Consider the following 25,903-nt stretch of genomic DNA (forward strand, 5'->3'; position numbering starts at 1 on the left):
TCATTGGAATTGACATTTATTGATAAAAAGGTATTTTATAATCCACATTAAGGTCACGTGACAAGTGCACAAACAGAATAAAAGTGGATTTTAAACGGTGAACAGGTGATCCCAGGAGCCCTACATATATTTGGAAGGGTGACTTTCACCAAGTTGTCACACGTGTAACCAGGGATAAAGTGATTCCACAACCCAGTAAACCCTTTTACCCTTTTTCCACTGCACAACCGAGCCGCTCTCGGGCCGTGCCGAGCCAGCCTAGCGCGACTCGGACGCACCGGGTCGTTTTTCCACTGCAGAAGCAGAGCCATGCCACTGACGTCACTGACGTCACTCGGAGTCGCTGTGTCTTCAGCGTATTGACTGACATCACTAACAATGACCGCGTCATTATCCCCGCCCCTGGCCCTGCCTGGCCCCGAGCCAGATTACAGAAGTCCTGCGAGGCAAGCAGGGTATCACGGCTTGGTTCCGGCTCGGCATGGGTAACGGCCCGAGGAAAGCCCCGTGAGGGTACCCGCGCTGGCACGGCTCGGGTGTGCCAGTGGAAAAGGAGCATTTGTGCATCATCACAAACATTCATCAAAACATTCCGAGGTTAAAATGCGTCACGGCAAAAATGTGGTTCACTCCAAAAACACCGAGGCAAACTGAATTTGAATAGCATTATTATTTTTTGGACTCCAGTTAACTACTCTACACGGTAAATTATAAGGCACGAGTTTAGGTTTTATTTCACGTGAAATGAAAAGTTGCACGTAAACAAACACAACAACGAAGCACAATCGTAAAAATAACAACACAGAGGGAATGTGCAGGTTTCTCTTCCAGAAGTCGTTTTTACAACCGCCGCTACCGGTAAGCCTCGTGTTCACACCACAACCAGTCTGCAAATCCGAGTCGACACACGCGCCATCGCTTGCGTGTAACTTGGTCGCGTGTCGGGAGGCGATGGCCGAGTTGCGCGAGCTCGAGAGCGATTCGGTCGAGCAACTGATCGTTGGGACGTGGAACCTCGAGGGCGGCCGTTGGAATGATAGAGCCTTGTACCCGTGACTGCGCCCCACGGGGAGGGGTTGTAGAGTCAACGATACAATGCATGGAAAATTATAAAAGGAACGGGAAAGGGAAGAGAGAAGAGAAAGAATGGGAAATAGGGGGAAAAGGAGCGGAGAAACGGCAGCAAAGGGTCGGGAGAGATGAAGATGGGGAGGGAGAGGCTGCATCTGGGACTCGATGCTGCTGCTGCTGCACGGAGGAGAGTCTGTTCTCACAGCGGGCCGGGTGAGGCGAGGGGTCCAGAGTGGGGGTGGCCACACAGAAGTCACGTGATTTACAAAAGGATTGAGACGATTTAGAAACACGAAATAGACGTGACGGTGAATCAGTAACAGACTGGTCCAGTGCAAGGTTTATCGGGTAGCAAAGGGAAGGAAAATAAATAATAACTGCTGTGGTATTTATTACTTGATACATTTGCTACACAGTAAACAATTACAGTGTCTTGAGAAGGCCCATGACCAATTCAGATAATCGTCACCTGGCGTTGGCTGTGAGCATAAATCGAACTCGAGTTGCCGAGTATGTAGCGCAGCACGCTAACCGCTACGCTATCACTCCCCACATAAATATACACAAACACACACAACACCCACGTCCGCAACGTCCAATAACTTAACTACAGTGATGTTGTAAATTAAAAACATGAAGTGTAAGGAGCCACATTTACGGCCATCGAGTGGCCGACCAAGGTCCTCTAAAGAAGTGTCACTCACCGCATGCAACATCTGCGGCTCTTCAATGAAACAGAGCCGCACGGTTTGACAATAACAATGAACCACGGAACCCCAGTCCACTACGGGACGTTCCGTGCGATCGTCGCGTGCGCTCAGGCCGAATGGACGACGAATTGTGAGGACCAAGCAAACCCACTGGCCGGCGTGCGGCGCATCCGAGCTGCATACTCGCCAAGAGCTCTGGGGGTGGTGTGGTGAGGCGCGCGCTGCCCGATAAGACAAACAAAAAAACGTTCCGCTACGAGCCACTTACCGTGGCCGACACGTCACAACGTTTCCCCGGTGTTTAAACCTCCTAAATGAGCGGTGGAAGGGAACTGAGAAACCCGCAGGGCAGATAAGGCACGTGACCTCATTTCATACACGGCCAGCACACGCACACACACGAGGCCTACAACTTCGAAAGCTGCCTGCAGTGGACATTTATCCATCGCTGGAAGCATCTTAGCCGTACTAAATCGGGAAGTAGAGTTGAATGATTGCAACCTGTGTGTGTTAATGTGTGGCCCACCAAAGGTGTTTGCGAGCAGTCCTACGTGGCTCTCGGCAACGATGAGGTTCACCAGGTCCAAGTTACTGCAAAGAATTCACACGCGGGCTGACTCGCGGCATCCAAAGAGCTGCAGAATATCACTCTCAATAAATAATCCAACTGCACCGAGACACGAGTAGCCGCAACGCCACATTCCCGAGTCTGAAACCCTCGCGGGCAATCCTCGTTGTGCTGCACCCAGTGCCGTGCGGTAAGGTAAAGATGCAGCCCTGCAATAGTCCGCTCACGCCACTGGTGGTGGGACTCCACCAGACAAGAGCCCTAGAGAGGCACCTCAAGAGGAAATAATCTTGGCCTAGTCTTCCACGCTGGTCAGACATCTTGGAAGAGGTGAAAGTAACTGCCACTTTACGCCACCACACCGGTTAAGGCCCACTAAGCTATGTAGCTATTTTTAAGAAGTGACCTGGCCACAAATGATAGCTAAACAAAGTGGCTTATCACGTGGAAATTTCCATCAGCCAAACACTCCGAAATGCATGGTGATTCTAAATGCAGAGGGAAAAAATCAGAGGACCCGGAGAAAAATCCACGCGACCACGGTGAGAGAGACACCGCAAACTCCAAATATACCGACGTCAGGGTGGGGATCGCACCCACGCCCTCCTGTATACCAGGCGAGGTAGTTAACATCTCCGAGCCACCGTGGCGCCCCATCACCGCCAGCCCGTCAGGCCGCCACGTTCGGCGTAGCGGCACAAGCGCGTTGGAACGCCGCTCCCGCCGCAATGCCACGCACTTTGTTTCGGCTGTCAGCGGACTCGAAATGCCGTGGCCTTTGAGCGATCGATTACTGCACAGGCTTAAGACACCGCTGGAGTGAACTCGGAAGACTTATGCAATGTGTATTGGCGAAGCAAAGGGATATCAATGGCAATTAAATCTGGAGAACAGCTGTCGAACCCAACCGATTTCATACTGTCGCCGCAACTCGTTGTGCGACGCGTTCACAAGTGCACAATGTAATCTTATTGTGGCTCGGTGGTGGTAGCGAGTGGCTCGCAATTGGAAGGTTGCGAGTTCAACTCCTGGATGGGAGTTGACTCGGTCAATTATCCCTCTGGGGGCCATTAAAAAAGTCAACAGTGGCTGTCCAATGGTACATTCGTCTCCATTATAGGAATGTGGAATTTCCAAGCACTGGCCCGGGGTTTCAAACAGGAGATGAACGCTGCCTGAAATGTTTATCTGAGCGAGAAATACCGATTTTGTTTTTGCGGGGGGGGGGGGGTGGAATTTTTGATAATAGAAACAGCCACTGAATTATTTTGACGTCGGCAAAACGTATACTTGGCCAAAGCGCGCCGGAGTACTGTGACTCTCTGGAAGGTACAGATCTTGTTACTTAAGCGGTATAATATTGTGGGAGTTTATCTCTTATTGGAGGGAAATAGCCTATGCCGCTGGCAGTTAACTTAACAAACACAACTAAGGGCTTATGTCCAACATCAACTTAAAGTTGATACTTAAATCCCCAATGGACTCTCATTAAAAATCACGTAATTAAATATTAGTGCTATCCTGCTTTACCGTGTAAACGGGACGTAACATCGCAACGCCGAAATGCTGACAGCTATCAGTCACGCAGAAACACTGAACAAACACGTTATCATATATACTTTCAAATTACTATAGCATCCGTGCGTATACATCTATCGGTTAATAGTATAGCTATGATATTTCTATAAACTCTTCATCGACACCCTCGATTTCTGGAGCTCACATCATCAAAGGGACATCACACGGTGGGAATAAGATACTTGCATTTGGAAAGGGGTTCCCCCCATTCAAGTTTGACAAGGCGACACGACACCACACTGATCCTGCATGGTTGAGGTCCAGGGGCTGGCCGTGGCAATGTAACCAACCATTCATTCGTTCACACACTGGCATTCGGAGGCTGATAAATTAATGCAAACTGAACGTAAGAGTAGTGTAGTGTCATTTTAACTCGTATTGTTGGACGAGTAATTACGTTTTCTGTAGGAAGCATTCCTTTATCCACATTGAAAGAAAGCAATTGTAAAAAAATCGGAAACATATTTGAATGATAAGTTTAGAAAATACCACGTTTCTTGGCCACTTGAAGACATCTTCGGGAACAGTCATCTGCAAATCTCTTCCGCAGATCTTCTCCGACACACAGAATGCACTGCTTTACGAGATTTCCAAGATAGACTCTTCATCATATGACAAGATGCCAATAGCACACTTGGAATAAACTGGGTGAAAAAGGCTCAACAATACTGTTTTTTATACGAAGGTTGTACAAATCTACACGCGTGTGTGTGTGTACTGACTTGAACATCAGGAGTTAGAATGGACCATTTCAATCACTTAGTTATTGCTCAGTTGGTGTACTGGTCTGGCCAGCTATTCAGGGATTGTGTGTGGCTCCATCACACGTGGGTAGGTCACGTCACTGCGCAGGAAACATCACCGAGAACTACCCATCGCAGAGGGTAACCGCTGGCCCCAAACTCAGCTGCCACCACATGACTTGTTTGGCCCATAGAGTATGTGTACATGTAGATACCCTGTCAATCCACTGCTGGATGAGGGCCTCCCCCATACCATGCGAGTCGTGGGGGTCATTTGAGCATACTTCACCGTGCTGGTCGGTGTAGATTGGTGAAGGCGGGGAGCATAGACGTTGGAGCACAGTACAATACAACAATAGATTTTGCTGCACTGCTCTCTGCTGCCCACAACGTAGCCCCACAGCGTATCAACCCATCAATATTAACTTAAATACCGATCGATGTAATTATGTACGGAATCTGCCCACCAAGACACGGTGTTTCTGGTCCCATACGCGGCAATGATACCACAACCGAGTGGCGCCGACGTGGTATGCAACAGGGCGTTAAGACGTGGGCAAGTGGCCGAGCGAAGAGAGCCGGTAAGGTTGCACCTGTGATGTCTGGTAATGAGACCCGCTGAACCCTCTGAAGCAGTCAGCGCGTACAATCGGCCACGATGAGCGGAGCTTAGCTGGTGGAGCGACGTCGGACTCCAGGCGTCTTCGAAACGTACCGAGTGCTCCACGCGGAGCCAAGGGCCCGCCACGCCCACCTCCGATCGCGATCAGTGGAGCAAGCCGGCCACGTTGCCGACCACCTGGGCGGCGACTCTGAGGCAGGCCCAGCTCAGGCGCAGGAGAGCAACGACGCAATCTTGGATGCAGCACGACACGTCGCCCCTTTTGAGACAGAGGCGAGAGCACAACGGACAGCGCGAGAATGTCGGCACAACGGCGGTGGTTCCGGCGTTGACTTCAACACACACATGTTGACTCTTCGGCCAATCACAAGCGAGCCTGGGCATCGTTGAAAATCAGGAGAAGTGCCAATGCTACGCACGAATCTGCATTTTACGTTTTGCAAACAAAGCTCACTGGAGAACTTCGGAGATCCAGGCCCAGGCGGTGGTCGAGGCTTCGGGGAGATCCTCCGCCAGCCAGCGCGACACGTTTAGACTCCTCTCCTCCACGCGGCACTCGATCCACGTGGACACGTCGCCGAGCGCCGTCAGGATCGCGCCGCTCAGCCACGACAGCAGCCGGGCCGCGGCCGACGGGATGGCCTCCGTCACGAACCCGCGCGCCGCCGCCGCGACCGCCCCGGCGGCCGGCGATTCGGGAAACCCGTCTGGGAGCAGTCTGCGGCGCGCGTCAAACCACGCCTCCGCCGAGCGCCTCCGGGCTTCGTCCCAGCGGCGGGGGACGACGTCGCCGAGCCACAGCCAGGAGCTGCGCAGCGCTGATTTCAACGTCTCGGCCGCGGCGGCGCACGAGGCGGCGGCGGCCCCCGGGGCGGCGGCCCAGGCGCGGCGGCCGGCGTGCGCGAGCGCCGCGGCCAGGTCGCGCGTCGGGGCCAGCAGCTGCCAGCCGTGGCCGAGCACGGAGGAGGCGAGCTCGCCCAGGGCGTGCGTCGAGGCGTTGAGCGAGGAGTGCGACGTGGCCTGACCGGGGGAGAGAGAGAGAGAGACCGCGACGGGTGGTGCGGGCACCATGGGGAAAATGTATGAAACGGGCAAACGTCGACCATCGGGACTAGCAATGCTAGGGACAAGGTTTAATTGTAATTTTATAAATATGTTTTTGTATTGTTTGTTGTTGTAACATTCTCACCCGCCCCTACTGGACATCTGTGAAAACGAGCTTTCCAGCTCATCCCATTCTTCCATACATAAATATTCTCACGCTCTCGTTCCACACACAAGTTATCGTGCCACCCTGCTACGGACAGACGGATGGTCCCCAATGCGTTAAAGTGTTCCAACCTTCGTTGGAAAGCGATGTCAAGCAAAAAAAAAATCTCGCGCACCCAGGTGACAAGGGGCGGCACGGCGTCACACAGCGCCCGCACGGCGGTTGAGACGCAGCTCCACGAGTCCAGCGCCGCCGTCACCACCGCCTCGCGCGCCCACCGCACGCCGGGCCCCGCGGCCGCGACAGCTCGCGAGCAGCACGCGGGCACCGTCTCCCGCGCCCACCTGTGAACACGCCCGGGCAAGCGTGCGCATCGTTGCCCAGCGTTGTCTCCGCCATTGGCGGCCCACGGTCGAGCGAAAATGAAACAAAAGACGTACAACGTGACTGGTGTTTGGACGAACATCGCGATGCTGAAAGTTCACCTGCAAATAAGTGACTTGGGATGGTAACTCTCAACATCAACCCCCTGCTGCGGAAACTTGGCAGGAGCCTCCTGTGAGGCCTTCATGGCTAATCAAGTGTAATAAGAATAATAATCATGGTCATAATCCACATGACCATCATCATCATCAGCCATGGTCAATTCACGTAAATATTCTCGATTTTTCATGCGACACAATTGTGTTTGCGCCGATTCCTATTTTCTTAATCGCTGTGGTTTATTTGATTTGTTGAGCTTTTTTTCAATTAAGGCTCATGAAATGACAAAAGCTAAATCAGACTTATTCTTTTGAAGCGTTCATCATCATCACCACCATCAGCCATGCAGGCCTCCCCCAATATGTCACCATCTCCAATAGTCCCACATTGCAACAATCCATCTTGCTCTTTCACACCAGCTGATTAAATCACTCCCATCCCCAGGGCGAACTAATTCTCAGGCTCATTTCCCCCCTCATCCTTTTCAGCTCCCACTCCGTCCTTAATTTCGCCCTCCGGCCACCTTCCCCTTCCGGTGACGTCGTCCTGCCAACCGCCAAAAAGGGGCGGCGTGCGTGCGTGTGCGTGCGTGTGTGCGTGCGTGTGTGCGTGCGTGCGTGTATGTGCGTGCGTGCATGTGTGTGCGTGCGTGCGTGTGCATGTGCGTGCGTGCATGTGTGTGCGTGCATGTGTATGCGTGTATTTGTGTGCGTGCATGTGTGTGCGTGTATGTGTGCGTGTGTGTGTGCGTGTGTGTGCGCGCACCCGCCGCGTGGTTACCTGCCGGCCTGCGTGGCGGCGCGAGAGAGCGACGCCAACACCTCCTGCGGCGCCGCTTCAAGGTTGGCACCGCGGAGCAGCAGCGCCGTGGACGAGGCTGACGGAGGAGAATCCACACGGCGGAAACGATCGTCATTCACCAGGCACAGAACCCAGCGGTGCGTCACTGCCGTAACGATTTATCGAGCCTCACGTTTAAAGGTTTTTTTTCTAAGCGGGACGGCTGCGCGGCTCAAGAGTCAGAGCGCCGAACCTGGCACCGCTGAGATCCTGAGTTAAAATCCGGGCAACCGCCTGTGATTGACCAGGATCCTCAACTGCAGCTGTTTGAAGGTCGCAGCCAGGTCACCAATGACTGCACTGGTGAATGGGAGGAACCGATTCTATGGTCAGAATCGTGCTCTTTGCAGTCCAGTATCACCTTCTTTGTGTTTTACTACCATCATGAGCATCACTTAACGTTAATGCTGCACCTCCCATGCAGTGCATCGAGGAGCGCTGTGGAGGGGGCCCCCCCACACCGCGGAAGCTATCCCTGTGAGGCACAAGGTCAACGCAGCACTCGGCAACAAGTGGGCTTCGGTATGCCAGTAGGGGGGTGATATCACTGTGTGGTTTCTCAATTAAGTAAATTGCGAGTAACGTATCAAATTTGACAAATTGGCACCATACTACTGGCACACTTGGCCTATTTTGTATAAAATGTCATAGGATTGTGAGCATTCACTGCAGAGCAGACGGCGCATATTTAATAATTAATACACCCAGACCGTTAACTAGGGTGGCCGCTGGGCTTGAACCGTAAACCTGTGCTACAGCTTGGCCCCATCACCGCCCTGGTTAGAGACCGAGTCTGCAGATAGTATAGCCAGCCAATTTTACGACAAACTCGCTGGGATTCGCTCAGACTCGCACGGAATCGCCGTTACCCTGGTAGGAGCCGTGGGCGTGCACGTCGCAAGCGCACAGCGCCACGAGCAGCGAGGCCACGAGCACCAGGCGGCGCGGCCACCGCGAAGACGCCCGGTGCCGGCGCAGCTTCTCCAGGAGATCCTGGGCACGCAGGGCAGTACGACACAACGCGGTCCGGGTTTACACGGCACACTCCGTAGTTAGCGAGTTGGTTAAATAAGTTTTTCAGCCAGCTGGCTAGGAACGGACAAACCCTTGGCTCACTTATCACCCGGGCAACTGGAGAGCACAGACTAAGTGTTAGTCGCCTAACATTAAATCTACAAGGTATTTACGAATCACAGTTCAGAGACAGATGTCAAGCATGACGCTACGGGGCTCGCGGAGAGGGACGCGTTGATCGCGAGGTGATGACGCGCACCCTTTGGGCATGCGGCATGAATCCTATGGCTCTCAATTGATATCATGAAGCACCGAAGCTTTGCCGATGTAGCATACGCTCAGAAAGCTGTCGTGTAATAATCAGCATCATGTGATACAATCCCGGGCACCTGAAATCAACTCTGGCCATGCACATCAGTGGTATTGGATATCGGAATCTCTCTTGGACCAATCTAAAGTCACAGCAGCCCTTGTGCGGATCACAACACCATCACCACCACGAGTATGCATAAGAGGCTTTTTGGGTTAAATCACATAAATATAAATGTGTCGTTAAACCCGCCACCACCAGATTTGGTCAATTAGTAAGGTTTGTCACGTAAACAAAACATGCCAATTCGTTACTAGTTCAGCACAGCAGTGTTGGTCGCAAAAGCCTACGTATTAAACCATGAGTATGGTCGAAGGCTGAACATGGGATCTTTGTGTGTGTTTGTTTGAGTGCAGGTGAGAGAGAGCCACACCGGCTGTGATGTGCATGCGAGGGGCTGCACAGCGGGCAGCAGAATCCATTATCCTACGCTGGCACGTCCGCGCTCGCCGCCTTTGCCAACCCGCACTGCACAGCGTCGCGGGTGAAGAGTCGTCGTCAAAACGACGCCGGCCAGCAACGCGGCGTGGGGGAGGCCCTCGCCCAGCGGGGGACCGACACCGGCGCCGCACGCGTCCAAAGCGGGGGAAAAGTCTCACCGCCGTGACGTGCGTGCAGGCGACGAACCCGCCCGTGTCCACGCAGCGCCCGCGGGCAAGCAGCTCCGCGTTCGTCGCCGCGAAGTCCTGCGCCGTCCGCCGCAGGTGCTCCGTCGAAACCTGAGCGGTGACGGCGGCACGGTCACGATTAAAATTCTCAACGTGGGAACAAACCCCGACACTACCCCCCCGGTCGGTCAGCTCTTTCAATGCAGCTTCTTGTCGGGACGCTAGACTCGGACTGTGAAGTAGGGCCCGGTTCTCTAAAATCGGGAGGTGGGGAATCTACGGCCCGCGAGGCGTACACGGCCCGAGACTTCATTTCAGACGGTGCGGAGAACCGGGGAAGTTCAAAGGTTTGTTTGACCAGGTGAGAAAGCAACAGACGAGGACCGTCTCATTTGTGTGACCCGGGTCAAAAAGATGACCATAGCTTATGAATATTATAACGCTTGTGACACAGCAACATCCGGGTCTCAAGAGTTTTTTTTACATTTAGGGGCAATGTTGCTGTGTGTAGATAAATAAAAACTTATTATACATCTTGGGAATGATAAAGAAATGATTCCGCTCACAGACGTGTGTGTTATATAAATGTAAAGCACACAAACAGCACGACCTTGGCAACTGCAGGAGTGCCCCAGTTTTCCAACAGATGTCTCAGCAAAATGCTGCAGATAAACAAAAGAGGCGGACACACACACACAACGCAACACTCATCGCGCGGTTGTATAACTGCAATTGGATAAGAAACGCGGGGTGCATTTTAAAGACTCGCCTACATACGAGGATTCAGGGCAGCTCAAGGAATTCATGATGGATACGTCAGATCTCTGATATCCTGTGCTCCAAAACAGGCAGCCGCAAGGTTCAGCAAGTTGATGGAACTCAGTTTAACACGTAGGCTTTTGCGACCAATATTATCCATGAGAGGTTTTTTTGGGTTAGATCGCGTAAATATATAAGTGTGTCGTTAAACCCGCCACCACCCGACAGCCAATTAGTAAGGTGAGGAAGGTTTGTCACGTAAAAAAATAATTGCCAATTCGTTACTAGTTCAGCACACCAGTGTATTGGAGTACTCGAATTCTAAATGTTGTGGGTTTACTCTCAAATAAACTGGTGGACTGCACTAGTGATGACTTGGCATGTTCTGTTCATGTGACAAACCTTGCTAATTGGCTATGTCGGGTAGTGGCAGGTTTAACGACACATTTATATTTACGTGATCCAACCCAAAAAGCCTCTATTATTGATGAGACTCGACTCAGTCCACAATGACTGAGTAACATCTTCAACGCAACTATCTGATATTGCGTTGAAAGTAAAAAAAAATCGTAAAAAGTACGGTTACGCGAATTTCCTAACGGGTTGTCGAATAAAAATCACAGGCTCGTTGTGCATTACCACAGTACTGTACACGTACAGTGCGCAACATGGCTGCAGCAAGGAGCCAATAGGGGAGCTCGTCGTGAGGCTCAGAGGTCGGAGCGCTGAGCCGGCACCACCGAGAGCCTAGGTTCAAAGCCAAGTTTCAGCCGCCTGTGATCAAATCGGGTCCTCAAGTGAAGTGAGTTAATGGGTCTGAGTGCACAGAAAAAAGCCCCCACCGCATGCAATGTCTACGCACTTAATTTGGCCAAATCTGACAATGAAAAATATCGGCTTAACCGTCACGCGACCAACGTTACTTTTGGTGGTGGAGCAGATGGGAAAGTGCTGCCCCTATAATGTGTGGACGAGAGGTTCCAATTTGAAGGGATTCCAAAGTATCTCAGTGATTTCCGCTGCCACGGGCTGTTGTGTGATATCCACTTGCATGGAAGGTGCGAGAGATCCAGGTGGGCGCTCCGTCTCACGACGCGAAGTGGGGTAGCACAAGCAGGATACATTTTTTGGAGGAAACGGACAACCAAGGCAGCTCACCTGGACTGCTCCAGGTGGGCGGTGTAGAGCTTCTTCCAGACGGAAAACGAGCACCAGTCCCGGCGCAGGCACTCGGTGAGGCTGCGCAGGAGCTACGCAGCACGCGCATCCCCGTTAATCGTCACGGAAACCACGGAGGCAACACGTTACCATTGTCCCGTGCACACTTCATCAGCGCACGCGTCGAAGGTTAATCGTCTCTTAGTGCCGTCCGGCACCATCGAGCCCACGCGATTCGTCACCCCCACGCGATCGCGTCTCACGATGGCATCTCGTTAAGCGCGCGTACTGTGACCGTGTCGCCCCACATCACGGTGCCGCGATCGTGCAATCCAGCGCGATCGCGCCTCGCGTCTCGTTACATCGCGGCGTGCGGGTCGCGTGACCCCGCAACAACGATCGCGACGCGTTACCCACGGCGTCACGAACCTCTATCTTGAGCCTCGGCGGGCAGGAGACGGTGAGGCGCGAGAGGAAGGAGGGGAAGTAGGTGTGCATGACCATCTCCGGCTCCGCGCCGTACGCCAGCACAACCAGCTTGGGGTAGAGATCGAGCAATTGCATCTGCAGCCTGGGGCCAAACAAACACACACATACACACATCAGCAACGATAAAGGTCAACGTGTCCCCTTGCCCAAACAAGCATCGGACAAACACTTATCTCCGTTGCTGGGCCCTGAGCCAGTGGCGGAAATTCCAGAACGTGTTCCACTCGCGCTTGCACGCAAGGCCCAGCCAGGCCACAGCAATCATCGTCGGCAATGTTAAGTTTTCTCAGTGCTCCACAATTCTCCTCCTCGTGCACAATATGCGTCGTACTCTGCACCTCTTTCGATATAGCCTGCAAATGTGTGCGTGTGAGCGAGTGCAATGGGCACGTGCAAGCGAGTCGATTGGCGTGGCGTGAAGGAGCGTGTGCGAGCGCGTCTGATGGCAAAGGCGTGCATGAGCGTGTCAGTGAGTGAGTCTATTGGCGCGGAGTGAATGAGCGTGCGTGTGAGTGTACCTGTGTGTCGTGAATGAGCGTGTGTGTGAGTGTACCTGTGTGTCGTGAATGAGCGTGTGTGTGAGTGTACCTGTGTGTCGTGAATGAGCTTGTGTGTGAGTGTACCTGTGTGTCGTGAATGAGCGTGTGTGTGAGTGTACCTACGTATCGTGAATGAGCGTGTCAGTGAGTGAGTCTATTGGCGCGGAGTGAATGAGCGTGCGTGTGAGTGTACCTGTGTGTCGTGAATGAGCGTGCGTGTGAGTGTACCTGTGTGTCGTGAATGAGCGTGTGTGTGAGTGTACCTGTGTGTCGTGAATGAGCGTGTGTGTGAGTGTACTTACGTATCGTGAATGAGCGTGTGTGTGAGTGTACCTGTGTGTCGTGAATGAGCGTGTGTGTGAGTGTACCTGCGTGTCGTGAATGAGCGTGTGTGTGAGTGTACCTGTGTGTCGTGAATGAGTGTGCGAGTCTACCTGCGTGTCGTGAATGAACGTGTGAGTGTACCTGCATGTCGTGAATGAGTGTGTGTGTGTGAGTGTACCTGCGTGTCGTGAATGAACGTGTGTGTGAGTGTACCTGCGTGTCGTGAATGAACGTGTGTGTGAGTGTACCTGCGTGTCGTGAATGAGTGTGTGTGTGAGTGTACCTGCGTGTCGTGAATGAGCGTGCGTGAGCGAGCGAGTGCACTGGGGTGGCTGTGGTGCCGTGTGGCTCCCGCACTGTGGCTGTAGCGCGTTGTTGGGCATGAATGCGAAGTCGAGGACGGGGAACAGCTCCTGCGGGCCCAGCACCCCGTAGCCGGCGCAGGGTTTAGGGTGGAGCCTGTCCCGCACACACAGCCCAGCAGACGGGCACTTTCATCATCATCACCATCAGCCATTACAGCTCCCACACAAAAGCCGTGCTCGTCGTGCTATCAAGCGGCGGACGTCCTCTGGGGCACGTTCCCTTCCTTTGGCGGCTACTCCAAGTCGCCAAGTGTTGACCACCGGCCACCATCGGCTCCGTCGTCCCGTTCGCCGGCGTGCCATGTCCCCCGTAAAGCGGCGCCCCGTAAAGCGTGGCGGACGCTAACCGGCTCGCGTCGTGCGTGCATTGCGCCGCACGGTGTGTCGGCAACTCATCCGCAGGGCGGCCGTGGCAGACGGCACCCAAGGTGAGCGTCGCCGTGCAACGTACACGAGCAGGCGCTCCAGGTAGCAGATGGCGTAGGCGGAGAGAGACTTGACTCCCAACACGGGAAGCATCACGGAAAACCACACTGTGGGGAAACGCACAAAGGCAGCTACTCACACTGAACAAAAAACAACAGCAATAGGCGATAGGCATTCACCACAAAGCGGCAGTGATGCCAGTGACGGCGCTTGTGTCAGGCTAGGAGCTCTAGCTGTGTCTTCAAGTTTTGGGCAACACTTTCAACAATTTGTTTGGTTTTCAATTAGCTAGGTGCTGAATAGCCATCAAACTTTACACTAACGTAACGTTCACAGTGGATGATCTTACGAAAGTTAATTGTCACCCAGCTAAGGACAGACTGGCAGACAGAAGGACAGAGAGAGCTCACGAATATAAACGCTTTCAAAATGATGATGACGATGATGACGATGATGATGACGATGATGACGACGCTGTAAAACGATACACCGGCGAGTCCCAGCGTTGTTTACCCAAGAGTCCAGAGGCCAGGTCGCTGTGCCCCACTTGCCCCACCGACCACAGGATACAGAGGCAGCGCCTGGACTTGTTCTGATGCTTCTTCACCAACTCAAGGTACTGCCACACAGACAGAGACAAAGTTCCCCCGTATAGCCTCGAACAGACATGTTGGGCAAGTGCTGTTGGCGAGCACCTATGAAGGCTACATGAGGCGGTGGGTGGTCAGCACCACGCATGGCCACTTTTGCCTCTTTAGTGATGATATTTACACAACATCAGGTACTAATTTTAGGCTGAATGGACCCAGGGGAGGCCCAGGACTGGATCATATAATCGTCACTGGTGTTCGCCGTGAGCGGGAATCGAACTCGGGCCACCGGATTCGCAGCGCGGTGCACTTACCGCTGCACGACCACTCCCACGCAGACAGTCGCACACACACGAATGTCTCTTTCAAAAATACCAGTGGGAAATTGCAAAACATAGAGTTCTGCCTTGTTCAAGGTTGCATTTAGTGTTTAAAGTGGGCAGGAATGTATGTATTTATACAATTTGTGCTTATAAACTTTCTTTATTTCTATTTATTTATTGTGACTTCTTTACCTTTTCTCTACGTTGCAATATGATGTTTTTTTTCTATTGTTTGTTATTGTAACTTGCTGACCTGCCCCGACTGGATATCTGTGAGAAAGAGCTTCATAGCTCATCGGATTCCTCCAGGATGAGTAAAGATTATCATTCTAATTCTGAAGTTGTAAATCCGGATCGTTATGTGGTGCTGAAATGGAACGCACATGGAATGGGACTAGCATCAAATGGCTGATCCGGTGCAGTAAACTAAACCATTTAAACTGTAAACTAGTTTTTTATTTTACCAGGTAAGGCCCACTGAGCTGTATAGCTCTTTTTCAGAAGTGACCTGGCAATCACAAATGATAGCTCAATGAAGTGGCTTATAATGTGGAAATGTGTAGCAGCCAAATACTCTAAATGCATGTTTGTTAATATGGAGGGGAAAAAACGGTGGACCCGGAGAAAAAAATCCACATGACCAGGGGGGAAACACGCAAACACCCAAATATACAGCAGGCGTCAGGGTGGTGATCGAACCCACGACATCCTTAACATCAGGCGAGGTAGTTAACATCTCGCCACCGCGACACCCCATTTAATTCGAGGTTCAAGAGGGTTTCTCCTGGGTGGCAGGTTTCATAACCCAGTGTCTGCACAATGACAAGGACTTACCTTGTCTAAATTGTCTCGCACCACCGCTGGGCTCCTCCTGACTATGGCCTGCAAGAATATTCTGTATCCATAGGATCCGTCACCTTGGAGAACACAGAACAATGTCAACTCAATGCGTGTGCTGCACACAACTTCAGTTCTATGAACAATAAAGTCTATGAGCCATACTCTTTGGTTCTGGAGGGTCATGCCAAGTTTTTGCAACAGGGTGGGGGGGTCCAATTGAGCAAGTTGCAAGTCATATCTTAGGATTTAGATGTTCTACCGATACAAATGACATTTTTGTTTTTAGCAAATCACCCACAATGTGCTCCATCTTGTGAGATTACAGAAGCTAAGTCGAGTTGAGCCTTGATAGTGCTTAAGATTGGCAACCACCATGCTGTAAAACTCCATTATGGACATGTACCGTACTACGCTTGTACATCTATGCTCCCCAACGTAGCAGTCCCACACGAACCAGCTTGGTGAAGCATGATCAAATAACCCCCATGACCAGCACGGTGTGGGGGAGGTGCTCGTCATCCAGCAGTGGATTGACAATCGGGCTGTGCATGTGCATGAGACCTGTGGTCACCGCGTGTGACTGCGTGTTCGGATTGATGATGCTAAACCTTTGAAGTGCCATACCCCGGCTCGCCAGGAGACAGCAGTACAGCAAGCGGAACAATCTCTATCGATTTCCATCTGTCCGGGGATAGAGTGCTGCTCCCTGTCGCGTGTGTGGGTATTCTCCGGCTGCTCCGGTTTCCCCCCCCACGTGTATAATGGATCTGAACTGGAGGAAAACTTTTAAACTCAAAACCCAATGCAGAACCCTCCTGAAACGAGTTTATACAATTGAGTGTGGCTTTCCTTGATAACAACGAATACATTGTTATTACTATAAGCCATACCTTTGTCCGCCACTCTAAGAATCATGTGCAGGCAGAAATCGAAGAGACCTTGCAGCTCCAGCAGGGAGGCCTTTGCCAAGACGGACTCAATAATGTTACGAAGACGTTTGCTCGCCAAGCAGAGCGGGTAGTCTGGAGGTGAAACACACGCAGCACAACACAATAACACAGCACAATAGCCCTTTGTGCCAGCGCTCTCCATTGCAATAAATAATTCATCCATTGTACATCACAGTAATTACTCATCACCGAGTGATAATTATTTAAAGTGCAAGTGGTGCTGCCGACACCAGAAATGAATAACAGCCAAAAACAGCATAGGTGCTACGTCACGATAGGAGAGGAGAGCCAAGTAGTTTTGAGGTGGAGCGCACTAGCCAAGCAATTTCTTGCCCAATCTTTAAAAAACTACGCCAGTACCTAGTACAAGCCGGACCATTCACCATAACTAACGAGCCAGCCAGCCACTAGTACTATTCCTACCATTCACCATAACTAACGAGCCAGCCAGCCACTAGTACAAGCCCGACCATTGACCATAACTAACGAGCCAGCCAGCCGCGAGTACAAACCCGACCATTCACCATAACTAACGAGCAAGCCAGCCACTAGTACTAGTCCTACCATTCACCATAACTAACGAGCCAGTCAGCCACGAGTGTAGTGCCATAGATGGAACGGTACCTCGTACCGTCAGGGGAGGAGCTGCAGCACCAGCCCAAGAGGGGAGGGGCTGCGGGGGTTCTAGGATCCCTCGCAGCCCCACCCCTCAATGGGCAAGTGGCTAGTACAAGCCCCTTGCTTGTACTAGCCACTGGTACAAGCAAGGGGCATAAAAGGGGACCTCCCCAGACAATCTGGGACTGGTTGAAGACCGAAGCCGAAGACCAGTAGCTAGAGATAGGACCCTGGACCCCCTAGACCCGCTGTCCTTGTCAGGGCCGGGGCGCTGTGCGGGCCAGTGGTGGGACTCTGGGCCAGTGGTGGGACTCTGGGCCAGTGGTGGGACTCTGGGACTCCCGGCCCCACGCCCTTGTAAGGGCGAGGTCCGAGGAAGCCAGAGTCTACACCCGCACCTTGGCTGGGTGGGGTCAGGGTAGCCTCCCCGAGGGTAGTTATAGCGGAGGACCCGAGAGCGTTGCCAGTGTCACGGCACGCTAGGAGTAGACTGTGTCCCCAGGCTGAACCAGTCTATAAGGAGGACTGTTGGAGTGCTGTATTGTAATAAAGTTACCTATCCGAAGTGTTTCCGGAACCCCACTACACTAGTACAAGCCCTACCATTCACCATGACTAAAGAGCCAGCCAGCCACTAGTACTAGCCCTACCATTTCACCATGACTAAAGAGCCAGCCAGCCACTAGTACTAGCCCTACCATTTCACCATGACTAAAGAGCCAGCCAGCCACTAGTACAAGCCCTACCATTCACCATGACTAAAGAGCCAGCCAGCCACTAGTACTAGCCCTACCGTTCACCATGACTAAAAGAGTCAGCTAGCCACTAGTACAAGCCCTACCATTAACCATGACTAAAGAGCCAGCCAGCCACTAGTACAAGCCCTACCATTCACCATGACTAAAGAGCCAGCCAGCCACTAGTACTAGCCCTACCATTCACCATGACTAAAGAGCCAGCCAGCCACTAGTACTAGCCCTACCAAACACCATGAGTAATGAGCCAGCCAGCCACTAGTACTAGCCCTACCATTCACCATGACTAAAGAGCCAGCCAGCCACTAGTACTAAACCGACCATTCACCATAACTAACAAGCCAGCCACTAGTACTAGCCCTACCATTCATCATAACTAAAGAGCCAGCCAGCCACTAGTACACACCCGACCATCCACCGTAACTAACGAGCCAGCCAGCCACTAGTACAAGCCCTACCATTCACCATGACTAAAGAGCCAGCCAGCCACTAGTACTAGCCCTACCAAACACCATGACTAAAGAGCCAGCCAGCCACTAGTACTAGCCCTACCATTCACCATGACTAAAGAGCCAGCCAGCCACTAGTACTAGCCCTACCAAACACCATGACTAAAGAGCCAGCCAGCCACTAGTACAAACCCTATCATTCACCATGACTAAAGAGCCAGCCAGCCACTAGTACAAACCCCATCATTCACCATGACTAAAGAGCCAGCCAGCCACTAGTACAAGTCCTACCATTCACCATGACTAAAGAGCCAGCCAGCCACTTGTGGCAGCCCTACCATTCACCATGACTAAAGAGCCAGCCAGTCACTAGTACTAGCCCTACCATTCACCATGACTAAAGAGCCAGCCAGCCACTAGTACTAGCCCTACCATTCACCATGACTAATGAGCCAGCCAGCCACTAGTACACACCCGACCATCCACCATAACTAACGAGCCAGCCAGCCACTAGTACAAGCCCTACCATTCACCATGACTAAAGAGCCAGCCAGCCACTAGTACTAGCCCTACCATTCACCATGACTAAAGAGCCAGCCAGCCACTAGTACAAACCCTATCATTCACCATGACTAAAGAGCCAGCCAGCCACTAGTACTAGCCCTACCATTCACCATGACTAAAGAGCCAGCCACTAGCACAAACCCGACCATTCACCATAACTAACCAGCCAGCCACTAGTACACACCCGACCATTCACCGTAACTAACGAGCCAGTCATCCAGTACTAGCCCTACCATTCGCCATGACTAAAGAGCCAGCCAGCCACTAGTACAAACCCCATCATTCACCATGACTAAAGAGCCAGCCAGCCACTAGTACAAGTCCTACCATTCCCCATGACTAAAGAGCCAGCCAGCCACTTGTTCCAGCCCTACCATTCACCATGACTAAAGAGCCAGCCAGTCACTAGTACTAGCCCTACCATTCACCATGACTAAAAAGCCAGCCAGCCACTAGTACTAGCCCTACCATTCACCATGACTAATGAGCCAGCCAGCCACTAGTACACACCCGACCATCCACCGTAACTAACGAGCCAGCCAGCCACTAGTACTAGCCCTACCATTCACCATGACTAAAGAGCCAGCCAGCCACTAGTACAAACCCTATAATTCACCATGACTAAAGAGCCAGCCAGCCACTAGTACTAGCCCTACCATTCACCATGACTAAAGAGCCAGCCAGCCACTAGTACACACCCTATCATTCACCATGAATAAAGAGCCAGCCAGCCACTAGTACTAGCCCTACCATTCACCATGACTAAAGAGCCAGCCAGCCACTAGTACAAACCCTACCATTCACCATAACTAACCAGCCAGCCACTAGTACAAACCCGACCATTCACCATAACTAATGAGCCAGCCAGCCACTAGTACACACCCGACCATCCACCGTAACTAACGAGCCAGTCATCCAGTACTAGCCCTACCATTCGCCATGACTAAAGAGCCAGCCACTCGTACCAGACATACCCCTAACCCTAACCAACTAGCCAACCAGCCACTAGTACGACCCTAACCTTAAATCCTGAACACGTTGGCACGAGCCCCTGTCTGCGGTCGACTTTGAGGCTTCCACAGTTCTCACCGTGCGGGTGCTTCCAGAGCGTGGGCTCCGGCTCGGGGACAGGGATCCTGTTGTTGAGGGCGCAGGCGAGACTCCTGGCCCAGGTGAAGGGCGACGCCGGGAGCTCCACCTTGCTTCTGGTCAACTCGGCCTGCAGCTCCTCCTCGTCCAGCTGGCAACAGATCAATCGTCATAAATACAGATCATCTTTACGATTGTCGTCATCGTCATGTGCAGGAGATAAATAGATTGTGGTACCGCGGGACAGTGTTATTGAAACGGCATGAGGAGGCATTAATTCAGCAGTGGATTGATCATGTCTGACGATGATGATGAATCAATGTATTTATCACAACACCCTGTGCATGAGATGCAACTACAGAAAACAACTCCCGTCTCTAAACACCAGATAATTACACCACGTACACAAAACACACCTCCAAACAGCCACCGAGTGGTGGTCACATGAAATAACACTTGAGGTCTTGTGGAGTTGACAAGGCTCATGGGCAGGATGTTACAGGACAGACCCAAGTGTTGAATTATCCTGCAAGTTCAAATATTTACCTGCATAGTCTTACACGCTAAAGGCTAACAATGCTGGTTGTGAGCAAATATTAAGGCTGCGGGCAGGAAATCAAGGGAACGACACACACACAAACATGCGTCACACGCTGCACGCCGGCACAAACACCACCACAACTGTAACGTCAGCAACAACAACGTCAGCAACAACAACGGCGTCAAATGACAAAACATTTGACGGTGCGAACCCACATCTGTGAGGGCGTCGGTCAGCGTCGCAGGGGGAGAGTGGCTCTCGTTTGGAGGCTCTTGACGGCCCCAGCTGGAGCCTCTGGCTGGGCCCCTTCCTCCTTGTGACCTCTTTGGGGCATCTCCGTCGCACCTGCCCACTGACTTCCAGAGGGTCTCAGAGGAAACCATCACTCCTGTGGGATGCACGGCTGGTTTAGAGAGCGCGCCTGCCAATTAAACAATACCCGAGGCGAGAACACAGGGCCGGCCTACGATTGCATTGGCACAGCAATGATGTACACCAGGGTTCTTAAAATGGTGGCCCGCGGGACGATAGATGTGGCCCACGAAGGCCATGTCGTGGCCCACCGAGTTATGGCCCTACCGAGAGAGGTGGCTCGCCGAGACACAAACATAATCTGATTCGTGCAATTAAACAGGAGGTAAATTTTGACTTAAAGCTTTCGTGACTGCAGGGATTCATATTCTTGGTTCTTTCGATAAAGTTACCACGTAGAAGGGAAACAATAAAATAATAAAAATATAAAACAATAAACGTCGTGAGAATTGGATTGTTTTATATTTTTATTATTTTATTGTTTCCCTTCTACGTGACTTTACCGAAAGAACCAAGAATATGAAACAGGAGGTAGTGAAGGATGACTGGGGTCCCCGCAAAGCTGTTTTGCTCAAATACTGCACTGTGCTCAATTAAGGTGCAAGGTGGATAATTATTTTTCGATTTAAAGCTTTCGTGACTGCAAGGATTCAAGAAGATGGATAATTATTACTTTGCAGAATCTTAAAGAGTTGGAGACGGCTTGGGGAGGCCTTCATCCAGCAGTGGATTGACCATGGCCGACGATGAAGGTGACTTATAATTAATATTGTTTATTTGGGTGAAAGGGGCTTGATAAAACGTGTTAGGGTAAATGATAAACAAATATTCTCTTTAAAAAGTATCCCACCCATCCAGGACGTGCGGTGTCTTTACACGGATATCGTACACCTCAAATGTATTTGGGACACACTGAATTAATGAGAAGAGAGGCATTTTTAGTTATTTATTGAATCATATCTCCATATCTTCACTTGGAAACCAGTCACTTGGAAACTGCCAAAGCATCTCAATGCAAAGAGCCTCGTGAAAATTGGCTCAGATGCTCTGTGAGGTTTTCCTGGATAGAAGCCATCATGAACATGAATGACACTTTTGTAAAATGCAATCATATGAAGCCTCTTTCGTGTTACGTGTAATTTGTTGTACGTTATGCTCATACCAAAGAGATACAACTGCACGATAGGGTTGATACATTCTAACACCCATGGGGCCCTCGCTACTGTAAGGGGTTATCATGTACAGTGTAATGCAAATGATAAACAGCGGAGTCCATTTTACTGAGACACCACAGAAGCTCATTTAAATTCCGAGTCACTGATTAAATTCCTAATCATTACGTTACATTGTGAATAAGTGATGAGCTGATGCCACTCGGCTTAATTGTCACAGCGAGAATTACGACCCCAGGCTCGAGGCTGTGAAAATGTGCGCGGCCATTGGGGCTTTCTTGCAGACGGGAGAGGGCAAGTGGGATCATTACACACACACAACCACACAACCACACACAGACACACAACCACACAACCACACACAACCACACAGAGAGACAACCACACACAGACACACAGAGACACAACCACACACAGACAAACAGAAACACAACCACACACAGAGCCAGACAACCACACACAACCACACACAGACACACAGAGCCACACAACCACACAAAGACACACAGACACACAACCACACACAGAGCCACACAACCACACACAGCCACACACAGAGACACAACCATACACAGAGACACACAACCACACACAGACACACAGAGAGACAACCACACACAGACACAGAGACACAACCACACACAGAGCCACACAACCAAATACAACCACACAGCCACACAGAGACACAACCACACACAGAGACACACAGAGACACAACCACACACAGAGCCACACAACCACACACAGAGAGACAACCACACACAGACACAGAGACACAACCACACACAGAGCCACACAACCAAATACAACCACACAGCCACACAGAGACACAACCATACACAGAGACACACAACCACACAAACCACACAGTCGCACACAGAAACACAACCACACACAGAGCCACACAACCACACACAACCACACAGAGAGACAACCACACACAACCACACAGAGAGACAACCACACACAGACACACTGAGACACAACCACACACAGACAAAGAGACACAACCACACACAGAGCCAGACAACTACACACAACCACACGCAGACACACAGAGACACACAGAGACACAACCACACACAGAACCACACAACCACACACAGACACACAGAGAGACAACCACACACAGACACAGTGACACAACCACACACAGAGCCACACAACCAAATACAACCACACAAACCACAGACACACACATAGACACACACATAGCCACACACAGCCACACACATAGCCACACACAGCCACACAACCACACACAGAGACGACCACAACCAAACAACGCACGTCCACCCACACAAACATTAACATCCGGACAACAACACCCTACGTACGATGTTCATACAAACACAACCACCCACACGCACAGCCACAATCACACGAGCAACACACAGCCACACATTCCACTAACGCAAGCACAGCTACACACAACGACAACACAACCACCCACAATCACACTACCACAACCACCCACAATCGCACTACCACAACCACACTACTACCACCACCCACAATCACACTACTACCACAACCACCCACAATCACATTACCACAACCACCCACAATCACACTACCACAACCACCCACAATCACACTACCACAACCACCCACATCATAATCATCCACAACCACCCACAATCACACTACCACAACCATCCACAATCACACTACCACAACCACCCACAATCACACTACCATCACAACCACCCACAATCACTCTACCATCACAACCACCCACAATCACACTACCATCACACTACCATCACAACCACCCACAATCACACTACCACAACCACCCACAATCACACTACCACAACCATCCACAATCACACTACCACAACCACCCACAATCACACTACCATCACAACCATCCACAATCACTCTACCATCACAACCACCCACAATCACTCTACCATCACAACCACCCACAACCACACACAATCACACTACCATCACAACCACCCACAATCACACTACCACAACCACCCACAATCACTACCATCACAACCACCCACAACCACCCACAATCACACTACCATCACAACCACCCACAACCACCCACAATCACACTACCATCACAACCACCCACAATCACACTACCACAACCACCCACAATCACACTACCAACACAACGATCAATAGCGACAACGATCCCCAGACTGTAGGGGCAAGTGCTGTTAGCGAGCACCTATGAAGGCCGGCACGGCACACGAGCGGGTGGGTGGCCAAAACCATGCACGGCCGCCTTTGTCTCCCCAGTAGCGATGCTTACACACCGCACCAGGCACTCATTCGAGGCCGAGTCGACCTAGGGGAGGCCCACTGGTGTTGGGAGTCGAACTCAGGTCGCCAGGTTCGTAGCGCAGCTCGCCAACCGCTACACCACCGCTCCCCGACGATCAAACAACAACCACCAACAACAACCACCACCAACAACAACCACAACCACCCTCTCACGCACATCCACAGCCATCCTCCACCACACAAGCATGGCTACAACCACACACACCACAACATCCATTCACAACAACCACACACCCCACATCCATTCACAACAACCACACACACCACAACATCCATTCACAACAACCACACACACCACAACATCCATTCACAACAACCACACACACCACAACATCCATTCACAACAACCACACACACCACAACATCCATTCACAACAACCACACACACCACAACATCCATTCACAACAACCACACACACCACAACATCCATTCACAACAACCACACACACAAGGACAACCACACACACCACAACATCCATTCACAACAGCCACACACACAGGGACAACCACACACACCACATCCATTCACAACAACCACACACACCACAACATCCATTCACAACAACCACACACACCACATCCATTCACAACAACCACACACACCACAACATCCATTCACAACAACCAGACACACCACATCCATTCGCAACAACCACACACACAAGTCGAACGCAATGCCACGGCACCACGACTCGTTCCAACAGAAGACCCTCACCTCTCTCCACACGCCTCTTGCTGCTGCTGTTGCTACTGATGCTGCTATTGCTGATGATGCTTCGTATCTTGCTGTTGCTTCAACTGTTTCTCGTTATTGCTGCCGCAACTGCCCTTTATTCTGTTGTTTCAACAATAGCTGCTGCTGCCTCGTTTTGGTGCTGTTTCTGCTGTTGCTAGAGCTTCTAACGCTGTTAGCAGCTGCTGTTGCTGCTGTTTGTTACCAATGAAATCGCTCTTGCTGCTACAACTGCTGCTACCGCCGTGACTGCTGCAGCTCCTATCACTCACTGTACCTACTGCTGTTGTTGCAGCTGTCACGACCGTTACTGCTGCTGCTGCAGCTGCTATCTCTACCGATGTTGACAGTACTGTTGCTGCTGCTGTTACAGCTTCCGCTGTTGCAGCTCCGCTCGCTGCTGTTCCTATCGCGAGCTGTAGCCCATCCTGCTGCTGCTGCTCCTGTGTCTGCGAACACGAGGGTCCATCCCTTCCCGTCACGTGACAAAGCACCCAGTTAACACGGGGACCCACCACGTCCCCGCCCCCTTCCCCCAGTCCCTGCCCCCCCCTTCCTCTAGCCCTCCCCCAAGTCCCCGCCCCCCTCCCCTACTCCCCCCAGTCCCCGCCCCCCACGAGTCGCCCTCCAGTCCCCCCTCTCCTAGTCCGTCCCCCCCCCAAAGTCTCCACCGACCCCCACCCCAGTCCCCCCCCCCCCCCAGTCCCCGCCCCCCTCTATTTTACAACTTATTCGACGTTTCGGGCAATGGCCCTTCTTCACAGCACATAGAGACCATACAG

At 51.7% G+C, this 25,903-nt stretch overlaps 1 protein-coding gene across 2 annotated transcripts; it reads right to left on the reverse strand.

The window, feature by feature from the left end:
* Positions 1–25,630, reverse strand: LOC116945152 (transmembrane protein 214-like). Of its 2 annotated transcripts, none has more exons than XM_032959345.2 (17): positions 25,104–25,630; positions 20,812–20,984; positions 20,056–20,206; positions 16,521–16,652; positions 15,625–15,707; positions 14,391–14,496; positions 13,903–13,984; positions 13,444–13,545; positions 12,164–12,305; positions 11,735–11,826; positions 10,428–10,479; positions 9,809–9,928; positions 8,695–8,818; positions 7,766–7,862; positions 6,678–6,846; positions 5,747–6,312; positions 1–5,551 (listed from the first exon to the last, which is right to left on the reverse strand). In XM_032959345.2, exons 2-17 carry the CDS (start codon positions 20,977–20,979, stop codon positions 5,437–5,439), a joined length of 2,301 nt encoding a protein of 766 aa, XP_032815236.2. In that variant the 5' UTR covers positions 20,980–20,984; positions 25,104–25,630; the 3' UTR covers positions 1–5,436. The 2 variants fall into 2 exon arrangements, with proteins under 2 accessions (XP_032815236.2, XP_032815235.2); XM_032959344.2 differs by having other exon boundaries at positions 10,425–10,479.
* Positions 25,631–25,903: the final 273 nt, after the last annotated feature.

Source organism: Petromyzon marinus, chromosome 23, assembly GCF_048934315.1.
Source record: "Petromyzon marinus isolate PM22_M1 ecotype Great Lakes invasive population chromosome 23, UKy_Petmar_22M1.pri1.0, whole genome shotgun sequence".
Lineage (NCBI taxonomy): Eukaryota > Metazoa > Chordata > Hyperoartia > Petromyzontiformes > Petromyzontidae > Petromyzon > Petromyzon marinus.

Excerpts from the sequence above, each read along its gene's own strand:
- LOC116945152 (XM_032959344.2), bottom strand. The coding sequence starts at position 20,979 with ATGGTTTCCTCTGAGACCCTCTGGAAGTCAGTGGGCAGGTGCGACGGA. Across the intron at positions 8,819-9,808 it reads CCTGCACGCACGTCACGGCG|GATCTCCTGGAGAAGCTGCG; the intron begins GTGAGACTTTTC and ends CTGCGTGCCCAG. Across the intron at positions 5,552-5,746 it reads TGGATCTCCGAAGTTCTCCA|GGGCGACGTGTCGTGCTGCA; the intron begins GTGAGCTTTGTT and ends CTGTCTCAAAAG.